The sequence below is a fragment of the Periplaneta americana genome, chromosome 3 (assembly GCF_040183065.1).
Source record: "Periplaneta americana isolate PAMFEO1 chromosome 3, P.americana_PAMFEO1_priV1, whole genome shotgun sequence".
Taxonomy (NCBI): Eukaryota; Metazoa; Arthropoda; class Insecta; order Blattodea; family Blattidae; genus Periplaneta; species Periplaneta americana.
Genome location: NC_091119.1, coordinates 207,357,291 through 207,373,333, shown reverse-complemented (window position 1 = coordinate 207,373,333; position 16,043 = coordinate 207,357,291). Strand labels below are relative to the sequence as shown.

At 37.5% G+C, this 16,043-nt stretch overlaps 1 protein-coding gene across 2 annotated transcripts in view; it reads left to right on the top strand.

The window, feature by feature from the left end:
* LOC138696980 (leukocyte elastase inhibitor-like) overlaps positions 1 to 16,043 on the top strand; it is a 108,053-nt gene that overhangs the window by 2,043 nt on the left and 89,967 nt on the right. The window contains exon 1 of one of the 2 annotated variants that reach the window (XM_069822547.1): positions 7,691 to 7,745. The exons of the other annotated variant lie outside the window; for it this stretch is intronic. Within the exon in view, the coding sequence (XP_069678648.1) occupies positions 7,706 to 7,745 (40 nt within the window). The 5' untranslated portion in view covers positions 7,691 to 7,705. Of the gene's footprint in view, positions 1 to 7,690; positions 7,746 to 16,043 lie in introns of those variants that run through there. 2 annotated transcript variants of the gene reach the window in all.

Here is a 16,043-nt window from a genome sequence, read left to right as displayed (position 1 = left end):
TGAAGAGATTAAAAGACCAGGAGATTAACTGTGATCTAATTTTGTAACTAGGGTAGTATCAATATGTCTGTATCAATGTTATGGTTTGTGCTGTGAGAGCTAGCCAATAGAGATAAGAGTACCCACGTGTGTGACCTTATGACATCAACATTCGTTCACAGCATCTTCCCGCTTCCCTTCATTCCCTGGAGACTTTCTCGTGGTTGGAGTACAGTACCTGGTGCCTGTACAATAAGAAGATTATAAAAACTTTAAGCCGACAAGTTCAATAAACAATCAAAAAGACGAAACGCTCTTCCAGAAGAAAAATCAGACGAGATTGACACCCCTAAAAAATCTCTTAGACGTTTGGCGCAGGAAACCAGAATAAATAAGCATTCTCCTGGTTGAGCAACAAAAATACTTAAATGAAAGCCCTAGCCTACAGAATTTTAGAAGTCCAAGACTTAAGATGCAAATAATAAAATTAATAATATCAAGTTAGAAATATGGTCGAGCATAAAAAGTCGTATGAAACTCGCCTATAATGGTAATTAAGAAGCTCGTATGAAAATTATGAAACTCGCTTGCGCTCGTTTCATAAATATCCATACTCACTTCTTAATTACCTTCATTATAGGCTCGTTGCATAATGTACTATTATGCTCGACCATATTTCTAACTTGATATTATTAATTTTATTGTATCTGACCTGGAGCAATGTCCCGTATGTTGTGAGATGTGCGCAGACGCGAAAGTGTTGATTTTTTCCGAGGAACAGATGTCCACATTGACCTTGCTAGGCCATAAGAACCTACAGAGATAACATTGAAATAAAATTAGACATTGAAAAACGAGATGACAAATTGTATTTATTTGAATATTATTTACAATTAACGCTAATTATTATAGTAACAGAACATAACCTTCTGCGACAGTATTGGATTTCCAGCCTCCGTGACTTTTCGCTAATTCTCTTTCGATTGCATATCCGAGAATAATCGATACTTGCGGTTTTATAACGGTAGAAAGCTGACCTGTCATTGGCTGAACAGTTGTAACCTGAGTCGTCATTGGCTGAAAGACCTGACCTTTAATGAGTAGGTGTACTTTAATGACATGCATTAAAGGTCTGCTACCAGGTGTATAATTACTACATTTCGGCATGGTCGAGCATAAACGAACTTAAAGACTACCTATATAAGCGTTGCTATAGAGACGGTCAGCGGTGAAGAATTTGTGGAAGTGAATAACAATTTCATTAAAGTATGTAAACAGAGTGTTGCAGCGAATGAGAACATTTTGAGTAATGAATATGAGCTATAGAGATGGGTAAAAAATAACACAACAGTTATTTTGGAACTGTTCCGGTCTCGGAACTGTTGCAAAAATGAACAGTAGGTCGGAACCTCCTGTTCCGAAATAACAGTGTTCCGACTCCGAGCTGCTCACTTGCCCAGCTGTTGCGGGCTCGCAGTACCGCGTTGCACAAGGTATGTTCCGACTCCGAGATAACAGTCGGAACGTCGGAGCTTGTTCCGATGAACCAACGACAGCAGCAGTTCCACTGTTCTCGTTGTTCTTTATGTTGTACTTGGAACTTCGTTGGATGAAGTTGGTATTTGAAACTCTCACGTGGTTGGAGGGGGGCGCATGGAAATTGAAATCCTTGCGGTGGCGCGAACTTTTAATATCAACATTTGTTAAGACTGGCCAATCATCTGTAATGTTATAGTAAGTATTTAATAATCTGTAATATTCATTCCCGCTTTATGGTTTATTTCACCATTAGTTGACTAATTCTGTTTTATAAACATTCTACAAAGTCATAAAGTACGCATACTATTATTAATTCATTGATCAGCTGATTCTATACAAAGGTTAAAGTCGTAAATGGTAATGAGTGGTTTAGTTACAATGTCTGTATGTCGTTTGTTGAGGTTAAGTCTGACAAGCACAAGTTTTTGTGCTATCTTCTCTGTTATCAAAGAACGACAAAAATGTTGTAGCATTATTTGTTGGAAACTACCCATATAAGTACTGATTTGGAGAGCGATGTTTAATGCGAAGTTTAAATTACACTTTGGTAAAGATGCGATTCCAACATTTTACTAACCCACTGCGGGGTTTCCAGGTTTCAGTACTGCCAATATATATAATTTTTTATTTATGAAATTGTAATATTTATTATTATTATTATTATTATTATTATTATTATTATTATTATTATTATTATTATAACTGTGCATTAAGAAAAGTAAAAATAAAAATTAATGATTTTTTTTTTTTTTTAGTTGGCTACCATATCTTTATAACTTTATGTACGAAAACAAAGTGTTGTATTCTGTCCTTGTAGTCAACAGCTGTGTAATTACTAACATTAAGCTTTTGCGTTCTGTCCGCATGCACAGCAATTTTCCAAAATCGATTCGAATGTGCATTGCAGTGCCATCTATAGATAAGAATGTGTACTATGTCATGCCTATGAGTGCTCCAGTGTGAGCTGCATGGTGTTATTTGTCTATGGTAAAGAGGGAGGGTACTGTACCGTTCGTTTGAACGACTCAACGACTCCGACTCATCACCACTGGTGACTGTTATTTCGGAACTGTTATTTGGAACATAGTATTTTTTCGGAACCGGAACCGTCGGAACTGTTCCGGGAAAAGAACAACTTCGCCCATCACTAATGAGCTAGGTACGTACAAATGTAACAATTGTAATTGTAAGTGTTGTATCAGTGCCGGCGATACGGGCGCGCGCATCGTGGTAACCATGACGGGCACTCCTATATCCGGATCACGATAAATGCTCCTCACTGTAGTATGTACGAGTATAATACATTTTCATATTTTTATAAGAAATGTAACGAGTTCAGGACTATCAGCCTGATATCGCTCTCGGCGAATATTCTTATGGGAATACTGAATACACGTTTATATTGTAAAATGCAAGAACAGTTGGAATAAGAGCAGTCTGGCTTCAGGAAGGGAAAAGGTACGAGAGATTTAAAGAATCGATTGGTGGTAGTGCCATTTCTCGTAACAACCCGGAAGTAAGGGTAGGCCTACCTGTGATCAACTTAGAAATTTCAAATGAGAACATAGATCATTGAACGTACCATTGGAAACTACTTTTAAAAAGTAACAACTTTTACTGAAACTTTTTTCTAACTTTTATTGTTTACTCACAAGGAACAAAAATGGTATCTTCTGAGAAATGCTGTATGATGTTTATGCACGTACACCCTTCATAGCAATTGTTCAAAATGTGCGCCACTCTGTGCTAAACAATGCTCTGATCACCTCCCAACATCCGTGATTGCAATTCAGCACAGGCTTCCCTAATTCTTTGTTTCATGTCTTCTCTAGTTGTTGGACGCACCTCGTCGATCATGTCTTCAATTCTTCCCCACAAGAAGGCTTGCCTGTGACTCAGGATTGCACCGTAATGCAGTGTTTAGAATTCTGCTGTAGAAACAAACTTATTATATACAGTATCATATCCGTTGCTGACGTCAGCACTTCTCGGAAGCGCACGCATTGATTGATACCGAACGCTACCAGCCCAATTACTAATAATGCATTCAGTATTGCCAATGCTATCATTGAAATAATAATTTATTTTTTTAATGGGATAAAAATTGTAGGAGATATTATATACAGGGACATCATTTTATTTTTACTTCAATTCTTATTGTACCTGAGTTTTTTAATGTACTTCACTCCCACCCCTTCTATTAATGAAGTTCCTCTCTACACACAGATCCAAGACCGCATATAGTAAACAGCACTGAGTGAGTATAGTACGTCCCAGAAATATGTTCGCGTTTTCCAGTGACGAAAGAGCTTTCAATATTGAATCATATTTTCGCATAGGTACTGTCCGTATGCCTACGTCGCATCTCTATTTCCTCCACCTGCTTCTGTTCGCCCCTCTGCAAAAGCAGGCCTGTCTTAGCTCTTTTCTGAAAACATTAATTTCTGTTAGGAATTGGACGTTTACGTAATATTATACAACTGTTTAAAATAACTTAAATAAAAGGGCCTCGTTAAGTAATTCACTGTCACGTGATTTTCCCCCTTTCTACGATCCTGCGACATAACCACTTGGACAGTAGATAGCATTTCTGAGTAATTTTATCTGTGCAGTCGGGCAGAAGTGAAGATTGAATATACAGTACGTAAGGTACTCTTCTATAGAGTAGATACAGAATTATTTCAACATGAGTTACTAGTACGAAGGACGAAACTGGCAATTGGAATTAGATGCAATAGTCTATAGTGCCATAATATGCACAAAAGAACTGAAGCCTGTATCGAAATGAACGGCCACCATTTTCAAAAATGTTTTTAAATATCCATATTATGATTATTTTTCAATTTAACTTCATTCTCTATATTGTACGCTAATGTGCTGTAGACAGTATACAGTAATATACACTGCATAATGAATACGTTCGAATGGATAACTCAGTTCGTAAGTAAAAACACTTATTCTTAATACAGTACTGTATTGAGATTAAACAAAAACCCAATGAAAATTATCGAACTCAAAATCGCGATATTTCCTAGTTTACGTAAATGGATGAACTACTTTTCTTCCCTCTTATACCTAGTAAAGTGATTTGTTTGTTTGTGTGTTACGCAAGTATCATCGAACTACAGTCGTGGAAGGGGGAGCAATCTGTGTTTCTGGTTCTCTAAAGGTATAGCCAGGTTGATATTAAAAATGTTAGTAAAAATAAAATGATGTCCCTGTATTGTAAGCAGGAAATCGAAGTAATGTGCTTTTTGGTGTGTTTCGTACCGGTAGTTGAAAATCTATTTATTTTTTATTCTTTTTAATGCTTCGCGTCATTATCGTGTAATGTATGCGGCATTAGCATTGACAGGGAAGGAGTAGACGACTGCCGAAGTAATATCAAGGTTACTAGCACATCATATTCCTGTCTTGATTATCTGGACAGAAAAGAACAATATACGGTAATAATATGATCTCTTCGAGTTGTAATGGTCGTTTATTTTTGCATTACGTGTACTGGAATATTAAGAAGCTAGATGCGCTTGGACACGGGTTCGACTCCCGGTTGAGCTGATTACCTAGTAGATTTTTTTCCCGAGTTTTCCCCGACAGTAGGGTGAATGCCAGGTAATTTATAGCGAATCCTTGGCCTCATCGCGCCAAATACCATCACGCTATCACCAATTCTATCGACGATTAATAAATCAGTAGTTGATACAGCGTCGTTAAAATAACCAAATAAAAAAACTGAAGAATTTCGTGTTAAATTAATGATATGTCGTTCTATAAAAACAGTGGGTGTTCGAGGGTCTGGACGGTACCACCAAGAAAGCATTTTTAGTGCCGGTGGAAGTGAACACACCTGGACAGTGGGTGTTCGTTATGAAAGTTGGTATAACAGCGTATAGGGATTGCATAGAATGGACACTGAGCGGATTTGATGTTTTTATTATGTGCGCATGCGCTCCGACAGCGTTTAGTTCCACTTTCAAGCGCTAGAGCTTAGTGTAATCGAGCACACGCTGGAGTTCCTCGATAATAATCGAATATAAAGAGTTGAGACACAGGATCCAAACATCGTCTACCTTGTTGCATGATCCAGTAACGGCTTTGCTTCAAATAAATTCAAGTTAACAGCTTTTTCTTATTTATCAGTGATAAACTAGCTGTAATAATAATTTTTATGTTTGAATTATATTATAAAATAATACAATACTTTATAAAATTATGTATCAAATTCGTTTAATATTTGTATACAATATATAGGAGTATGGTTTTACTTCTCATAGGAGTTTTGTTTTTCGATTTTCAGCGCTATCAAATCATTACATATTTTAATTGTTGATGGGGTCAACGTCTCAACTGTCATCAGCGAATAGGGATTATAAAGAATGGACACTGAGCGAATTTTCCTGTGTTTTGTTTCTCTGTGAGCCAGCGGCTAGTTCCACTTTCAAGCGCTAGAGGTAGTGTAATCGAGCATACGCTAAGATAATTAACTGAGAATAGAGTACGGCACAGGATCCAAACATCGCCTACCTTATTGCATAATCCAGTAACGCTTTGCTTCAAATAAATTAAAGTTAACAGCTTTTCCTTATTTCTCAGTGACAAACTAGTTGTAATAATAACATTTTATATTTCAGATATAATACATTATATTATAAAATAATATAATACATTATAAAATTAAGTATCGAATTCGTTTAATATTTGTATAATAATATAATATAGGTATATGGTTTTACTTCTCGTAAGAGTTTTGTTTTTCCATTTTCAGCGCTATCAAATCATTACATATTTTAATTGTTGTTGGGGTCAACGTCTCAACTCTCATTATAAAGGAACTCTAGAGTCTAGACATCGCAGTTAATGAAGGATTTATTATTTTATGGATCCAACTTATTTTATTTGAGTACATAATGTACCTAGAAGTATTAATTGTATGTGTTATATTTCCGCTGTGTCGACTGCTAGCTGGTGTGATGTCAGCGCCAACTCTAGGGAGAAAGCAGAATCTGACGCTTTAGCTGGCTTGAAGGTCATTGAAATCAGTCCGGCTACATCAAAGGTACCGACGCGAAGTGTCCATTCTTTATAATCCCTATTCGCTGCTCTCATTATAAAGGAACTCTTAGAGTATAGACATTACAGATAATGACGGATTTATTATTTCATCGATCCAATTTATTTCATTTCAGTACGGTACATAATGTACCTAGATGTATTAATTATTTATTCATTTGTGTAATGGCTAGTACATGATATTTACTATCATTGACTGAGGGAAAAACAAGAAAGTGCTGAACAAAACTACGGATTAAGTAATTAAAAACATTCGGGCTCTGGCTTCCCAGTAGCGGTCGACTTCCTTGGAGGATTTCAGAGCAGGGCATTTTGCAAGATGTTGTCTATCCATAGACATAGACCTACCTCCACGTGGTGCACCCTGGACAACGCTTTGCGGCAAAATAGTCTCTAATAAGGCAAAGAAAATGAGAAAGCCAACAAATTGTATTATTATTGTAAAGTATGTGTTATATTTCTGCTGTGTCGACTGCTAGTTGGTGTGATGTCAGCGCTAACTCTAGGGAGAAAGCAGAATCTCACGCCCAAACTGGTTTGAAGGTCATTGAAATCAGTCCTGCTGTATCAAAGGTACCGATACGGAGTGTCCACACTTATAATAACCTATACGCTGGGTAAAATGCTTTTCACGTGACTAGTTCATACGTCTCATCTTCTTTGTGACTAATATTTTCTCTCTCACCATAACTAACAGCGACTGAGTGCTTACATTACAATTAGGCAACGTTACTTAAGCGCGAATGACTCGTGTTCTGGACGGCTAAAAACCCGCGACCTCTATGAATAAATTAACGTAAAAAGGGATATAGTTTGTTCCGTGTCTATTCACTTCAGTTCCGGGACATGATGACATCCTTCCATCGTAGCTGTGGTCGTCCCGAAGGTCTTTTTTTGTTGAAGTATCCAGTCACATATCAGTACTGTTCTTGACAGACGGTTGTCTTCCATTCTGTGGATCCGTTCGTTTCAGTTTACTCTCGTAACACTAATCCAAAGGTTTATTCATGGTTCAGTTTTGCAATGCTTCCTGACAACTGAGCCACAGATTTTGTCGTCAACCTCATCGTGATCCTGACCACTTCGCTAGTAATTCTTTCTGGATCTCTCGCTTGTCATGTTGGTAACAAGTAATCGGAGGCAGTACAACAGTGCAGGCAAGTACCAAACGATTTTAATGCTGAATAGAGATGAGCTTAAACGATATTTTCAAGTATCTGTGACAACTGTGACTGTGACAATTAAATATCTGTGACTTTTATCAGTGATTTTGTCACACCGATATTTTATATCGATACGTAGCATGAATTACACCGATATTTTGTCACACTGATAAAAATTAGCAGGAAATATTGAAGAGCAGTGAAATATGAATACGATTTCTCTATACACTCCACACATCAGTAATTTATATGGGAAAATCCAACAAATAAATTATGTACATGTACCATTAACAAATAAATGCATACCTAACTGAACAGTAACATGTCAAAAGTTAACCTCATGTACCAAGAGGTTATATCAAATACAGTATTTGATTATATTATAGATATTGAACCAGTTGATCATTTTTAAATGTAGTTGGGTATGGAGAAATTGAGGTTATATGATTATCCTAATCGTTTTAAAAATGGATTCTTTTTATTGTATATAATATAATGGATAAATTATTTTAAGTCGTGCATTAACATTATAATATTGAGTCATAGAATAAAAATCAATGAAACGTAAGTATTCTGAAAAACATTGGAAAATAATTACAAAACAAAACAGTTGTTCAGACAGGATTTTACACAAGATTAAGTACTGGTAACCAATGGTGTTATTATTTAAATCGTGTAATAACTACATCATTTATAATAAGATGGAGAAACTACCGCCAGATTGCTGTTATTGTATCATGCGCACGCGCAAACCTACGACGTAGAGGAGAAAATATCAGTCACAGAGTACTGAATACAGAACAGATTTCGATAGCGATATTTTGTCACAGATATTTCGCGTCATCAGTCACAGGTTTATCTGTGACAAAAAAATACCTGTGACAAAATATCGGTTTGAGAAATATCGGCCATCTCTAGCTGAAAGTATTTATGGCTGCAAACTAAAACCACGTGTTTATCACTATATGGGCTATGTTTATCACTATATAGACTACATCTCACAGAAGCTGGTGTTTTGGATGCTCTTTTACTTTCTTCGGGATTGTGGGTTGGATTCTGGGACACCAGGAGACTAAGTACACGTAGAATTTCTAAGTTAAAGTAAATATAATATAATATAATATGTAAACGATTTATGCTGGTAGATAAGTTCGGGTATCTCACGTAAGCAGTGGTGCAGAAATACATTATAATCCGCTTACAAGGATATCCTCACGTTCACATGGGGGTTGAGGTTGAATCAGAGTAGGCCTACAATTCTGATGAAATGGTTCCGGTAAGTTTCGTGGTACCGTAGCCTACTTTTTCGAGAATCTTCTATTTATCAACTGCTGGTGCAACACACCAGTCAGTATCATCGGCGTCTGGGATCCAGGATTCAATAATTGTCACACACAACCATGTGTTAAAAGAATGGTCGAATTAATACATTAAGATAAATTAGCGTAATATCACGAAGTCAATGAAGCAAAAATAATTTGTGCTTTATTTGATGTAGATTTTCTGGAGAATTACCGATAAAAATAATCATCGCGATAGAAAGGTCAAAGCTGACAAGGTTATATACACTCTTATGAGATAAACTGTGTAGATTCATCTTTATTTTGGGCAACTTAGATCTTGTCTTACCTGTAGTCGCTTGTGCTCATGAGATTACATTAAAATACTGGCACACTTCAACAGTAGTTTGATCTATTCCCAAAAGACAAAAGATTTTGTTGGCCAACATCAGTCTCTCGACAAGAGAATGCTGAAGGAAGGGTATCGGAACACATCTCTTGCAGCATCACAGTTCATTCCGCTTTTCATAATGAGAAAGTAGTAGAATGCCATTAAGTTTTAGATATTACTAGAACAATGATAACACGTTCGCCAGTATGCCGTCTAGACATACACAAAAGCAAGAATAATACTTACTGGTATGCCATGTTTAATTCAAGGGTGTTCAAGAGGAATTTCTGTTGTGTAGAAAACAATTCCTTACCAGTCATCATTAAATTTATTCATTCATAGTGTTCTCAAGAACTGGTCCTTCATTGCAAACCCAGTATTCTCCAACAGTTGCTTCGTAGCCGGTGACCCAGCCAATTTCTTTTCTTCTTCCTGATCAGTTTCAGCATCATTCTTTTCTCACCAACTATTTCCAACACAGCTTCATTTCGTATTTTATGTGACCATTTCACACGCCCCATTCTTCTCCATATCCACATTTCAAATGCTTGTAGTCGTTTCTTTTCACTTTATCGTAATGTCCTTGTTCCTGTCCCATACAATATGACACTCCATACAAAGCACTTCACTAGTCTCTTCCTTAGTTCTTTTTCCAGAGGTCCGCAGAAAATGCTTCTTTTTCTATTAAAAGCTTCCTTTGCCATTGCTATCCTCGTTTTGACTTCCTTGGTGCAACTCATGTTACTGCTTATAGTACACCCCAAATATTTGAAGCTGTCCAATTGCTCTACTGCCTCATTTAGAATTCGCAAGTTTACCTTCTTTATTTTTCTTCCGATTAACATGGTCCTCGTCTTTTTTTTTTACATATATCTTCATCCCATACTGCTCACAGCTGTCATTTAGCTCCAGTAGCATATCCCTTAGTATCATTTGCACTTATGCTAACAGCGCCATATCATCAGTAAATGTAATGCATTTTATTCTTCCTGCTACTATCACCCCTCCCATGTTCAATCATTGAATATTAATATATAATTTAAAGCGTTTATGTGAAGATGCTATATGATCCTTTATCAAATCACAATCTTGAAAGTAAAACAGGATAGGGTACCTAGCAAATAACAGTAGTAAAAAAATGAACGTACAATCTTCGGTTCTTTCCTTCCATTATTTTGACACTTTTTTCATGTTTCGTCATTGTTGTGATCGTAAACGTGCAAAGTCGTTACTCTCTTTTTTTTTTTTACTTGGTTATTTAACGACGCTGTATCATCGGTTACGTATTTAGCATCGATGGGATTGCTGATACAGTCCGCATTTCACGAGAAGATCCGAGCAAGGAATGTGAGTTTTTCCCCCACTCTTATACTTACCCCCAACACGAAACAGACCGGCCATTGACTAAGTTTTGTTTGTCACAGCCGGCCAATGACATCACCCCATCCACCTGCTCCTTCAAGGACGCCGAGTTACTGGCTCACCCTCTCCTCTAACCCCGCAGGACTGCAGTCCCCTCGCAGGGATCATCTCGTGAAATTTGGACAGTAGCTAGATGGTATTTGGCGAGATGAGGCTGAGGATTCGCCACAGATTACCTGACATTCGCCTTACGGCTGAGGAAAACCTCGGAAAAACCCAACCAGGTAATCAGCCCAAGCGGGAATCGAATCCACGCCCGAGCGCAACTCCGGATCGGCAGGCAAGCCCCTTAGCGTCAGAGCTACGTCGGTGACACTTTCAGCCTATTTAGTCACATAGTTGGCCTATTGGCTTGGCTTAGCTTTACGAGAGTTGGACCCATCCCGTACACTTAGGCATATATGCTATGATTTCCAAAGTCCGACAGGTGCCTGGGTGGCTCAGACGCTAACAGGTAGGCCATCCTGCTTCAACCCCTAATAGAGCCAACTCCCATCCGCATATTAGTAGCCTGATGAGGCCCAGGCCCTTCCTATATCAGCATCGGAAACCCCCAGACTTCACCCCAGCCTAGTTTTACTATTGCGGGTTATAGATGACATAAGAGGGAAGTGGAGAGTGTTGGTGGAATGATAGAGAAGAACGGGAGTACCTAGAGAAAAACCTTCTGCAATGTTTACTTTATCCATCACAAATTTCATGACGACCTAGCCGATGATGGAACCCGGACCAACTGGATAGAACAAATTAAATTAAATTATGGTTTATTTAACGACGCTCGCAACAGCAGAGGTTCCATCAGCGTCGCCGGTGTGCCGGAATTTTGTTCCGCAGGAGTTCTTTTACATGCCAGTAAATCTACTGACATGAGCCTGTCGCATTTAAGCACACTTGAATGCCATTTAACCCGCAACCTCGAGCACAGAAGGCCAGCGCTATACCTACTACGCTATCGAGACCGACAACTGGATGGAAAATACAGCTTTATTTTATGGAGTGAATTAAATTGAAAATATAATGAAACTTAATAGAAAACCAAAACAATATTACTAGTATTAAAATAACTAAGGAACAGACTAGTGAAGTGCTTTGTATGGAGTGTGGCCTTGTATGGGGCAGAAACATGGACATTACGACGGAGTGAAGAGAAGCGAATAGAAGCATTTGAAATGTGGATATGGGGAAGGATGGAACGTGTGAAATGGACAGACAGAATAAAAAATGAAGCTGTGTTGGAAATAGTGGGTGAAGAAGGAATGATGCTGAAACTGACCAGGAAAAGGAAAAGGAATTGGCTGGGTCACTGGCTGAGAAGAAACTGCCTACTGAAAGATGCACTGGAAGGAATGGTGAACGGGAGAAGAGTTCGGAGTAGAAGAAGATATCAGATGATAGACGACATTAAGATATATGGATCATATGCGGAGACTAAGAGGAAGGCAGAAAATAGGAAAGATTGGAGAAAGCTGGGTTTGCAGTGAAAGACCTGCCCTTGGGCAGAACACTAAATGAATGAATGACTTGAATGTATTTATTCACTCCACTCATTTTTATCCTTAAACCATGCTGTCACATGCATGAATTCGTAACATTTATGAGAAAATTCCCCCCTCCAAAGGGTATAAGAAATTGTTGCATGGTGACTATAATTTTGAAATATTGGCCTGTGTACATGAAACCGACGTAGTGATATAATTTTAGCACAGACAGTGTATAATGGCCTGTGTGGTTTTAGTTTTACAGCGTTACGAACAAAGCTTGATACGGACAGTGCGGGTATCAGTTCAGTTCTCCACCACGATAATAACAATGCGAGGGCAGATAAAGCTGTGTTGCGTGCAGGGGATAGGCCTAGTTTTGTCTGGCCTTACGTGTTACTTTGAAGTTGTTCGTAAGAAATAATAAGAATAACACTGTGCTCAAAATGACAAATTCTATTCAAATTTAGGACATACGCTTAAGGGGAGATGATGGTATTTTTTTTTAACTTTTTTCCTATTTGGTGTAAAATATTAATTTTTTGTATGTAGAGAGCTCATAGCTGTAGCAACTCAACCAAAAATAAATATAAAAAAAAAATTATTTGGGGGCCCAGATTTGAAAAAAAATATACTCAATGCAGGATTTTACTAAAACCGATATATCTAAACCATTTTTAAAGGTAGATTCATCCAATTTTTTGCAATGTACTTTCAAAAGCATGCTCTACAAACTGTAACAGGATTTTGATATTAGTCCTTACGTTTGTAAAATAAACAATTAAAATTTAATAACACTTTTCTAAATTCATTTATTTCAAACAAACGGACGTAGTTTTAAAATGAAATCAATTAACAAAATTCTGTTACAGAGAAATTTTTCCTAATAGTCTAAAGAATGTGTGTTCTAAATTTCATTCATGTATCTTTAATAGTTCAGAAGTTATATCCAATTTTGTCTGGCAATGTAGCAAAAAAAAAAAATGAAGTTACCGTAAACCGATAAAAGGGGGTGAGTAATTTAAAAATCCATAGCGCAGGAAGTTTAAAAATGGCGTCTCAACATCAGATTAGGGCACAAATACCCACGAAATGTTATGCAATGCATTCCATACATATATCAAAGGGTAATTTAAAGATTTTTTTTTTTTTGTTTTGAAAATTCAATTTACCGGAAACAACAATAAAAGTGGGCGAGTGATTTAAAAATCCATAACGCAGGAAGTTTAACAATGGCATCTCAACATTTGATAAGGGCAAAAATATCCACAAAAAATTATGCTATGCATTCCACACATATCACAGAGTCTTTTAAAGAATTTTTTTTTTTTAAATTTACTCATTTTTTTACCAAAAAATACCATCATCTCCCCTTAACACAGAATGATATCAGCGGAGAATGTACGGCAACGGCGCGTTCTGTGAACCACCACCTTGTTTTTTAACTGACTGTGCAACAGTTGCAATTTTAAATGTACAAATAGCAAAACAATCTCAAGTTATGAAGAAATACAGTAACTAATATCGTAATATACCGGTGGTGCTCAGTGTCACGGGTCCCTTGCAGTTCATTTCTCATTTTGACGGACCCCTAAAATTTGTTTTCTATAATTTAGGCTGGTTAGGGAAAACACGGGAATTTTACTGGAAGCAAGTAAAGCGATCGGTTTGGAAGTAAATCCCGAAAAGACAAAGTATATAATTATGTCTCGTGACCAGAATATTGTACGAAATGGAAATATAAAAATTGGAAATTTATCCTTTGAAGAGGTGGAAAAATGCAAATACCTGGGAGCAACAGTAACAAATATAAATGATACTCAGGAGGAAATTAAACACAGAATAAATATGGGAAATGCCTGTTATTATTCGGTTGAGACGGTTTTATCATCCAGTCTGCTGTCAAAAAGTCTGAAAGTTAGAATTTATAAAACAGTTATATTACCGGTTGTTCTGTATGGTTGTGAAACTTGGACTCTCACTTCGAGAGAGGAACAGAAGTTAAGGGTGTTTGAGAATAAGGTGCTTAGGAAAATATTTGGGGCTAAGAGGGATGAAGTTACAGGAGAATGGAGAAAGTTACACAACACAGAACTGCACGCATTGTATTCTTCACCTGACATAATTAGAAACATTAAATCCAGACGTTTAAGATGGGCATGGCATGTAGCACGTATGGGCGAATCCATAAATGCATATAGAGTGTTAGTTGGGAGACCGGAGGGAAAAAGACCTTTAGGGAGGCCGAGACGTAGATGGGAAGATAATATTAAAATGGATTTGAGGGAGGTGGGATATGATGATAGAGACTGAATTAATCTTGCTCAGGATAGGGACCAATGGCGGGCTTATGTGAGGGCGGCAATGAACCTTCGGGTTCCTTAAAAGCCATTTGTAAGTAAGTAAGTATAATTTAGGCTGGTAACCGTGTTCTACTCATTAAACATTTGCATAATATAGTGAATTGAACATTCTTAATAAATTGACTTACTTACTTACTTACTGGCTTTTAAGAAACCCGAAGGTTCATTGCCGCCCTCACATAAGCCCGCCATTGGTCCCGATCCTGATCAAGATTAATCCAGTCTCTATCATCATATCCCACCTCCCTCAAATCCATTTTAATATTATCTTCCCATCTACGTCTCGGCCTCCCTAAAGGTCTTTTTCCCTCCGGCCTCCCAACTAACACACTATATGCACTTCTGGATTCTCCCATACGTGCTACATGCCCTGCCCATCTCAAACGTCTGGATTTAATGTTCCTAATTATGTCAGGTGAAGATTACAATGCGTGCAGTTCTGTGTTGTGTAACTTTCTCCATTCTCCTGTAACTTCATCCCTCTTAGCCCCAAATATTTTCCTAAGCACCTTATTTTCAAACACCCTTAACCTATGTTCCTCTGTCAAAGTGAGAGTCCAAGTTTCAGAACCATACAGAACAACTAGTAATATAACTGTTTTATAAATTCTAACTTTCAGCTTAATAAATTGACAGCGATATTAAATTTCAGTTCTAGCTTTTGAATATAATCTGTGAAAATACAGAAATACAAAGTTTCTTTTTACATTATATCATGGTTTTGGTGTGAAAAATGAAACCAACTTCTTTTTAGACTTATCACAAGGTTGTCAGTGGGGTGGTTGATGTTGCTTCGCGAAGTCTGGCTCAGTTGTAGACAACGTAAGTCGCAAATCTTTCTCAACAGTAAGTTTGCTTCTATATTTGTTCTTCAGGAAGACTGAGCAGAAAGTCTACACTTACACAAGTTTGCTAAGGCAAATGACATGAAGTGTTGTATTGCAATTCGGGAAACGTCGGGATTTGTGGGTGGCGCATGCAATCGAGACGTTGTAGATTTTTGATCTCGAATCAGAAGATGATAATTCTAATAATTTTGAGGCGTTCTCTGGAATTACAAATTAACGTGCAGTAGGTTACGTCGGTTTTCCGTTTCCAGCATATTTTGAATCCTTAACGACACATCTCCCACCTGACAAAATATTAGTTTCTTCCAACAAACACAGCGCCCTCTAGAAACATTTGTATATAGTTCTGCGCAATGCTGTTATACCAGATCTAAAATGTTTGTTGCTCTGTATCTTAGATTCAAGATTTTGCGGTGAAGTTCTTGTTCCAGAGAACAACCCCTCTTCATTTTGATGGGCAAACTGTTAGGTTGTCAGCGAGAAGAGATTTTTCGTACAGCTGTTTTTTCC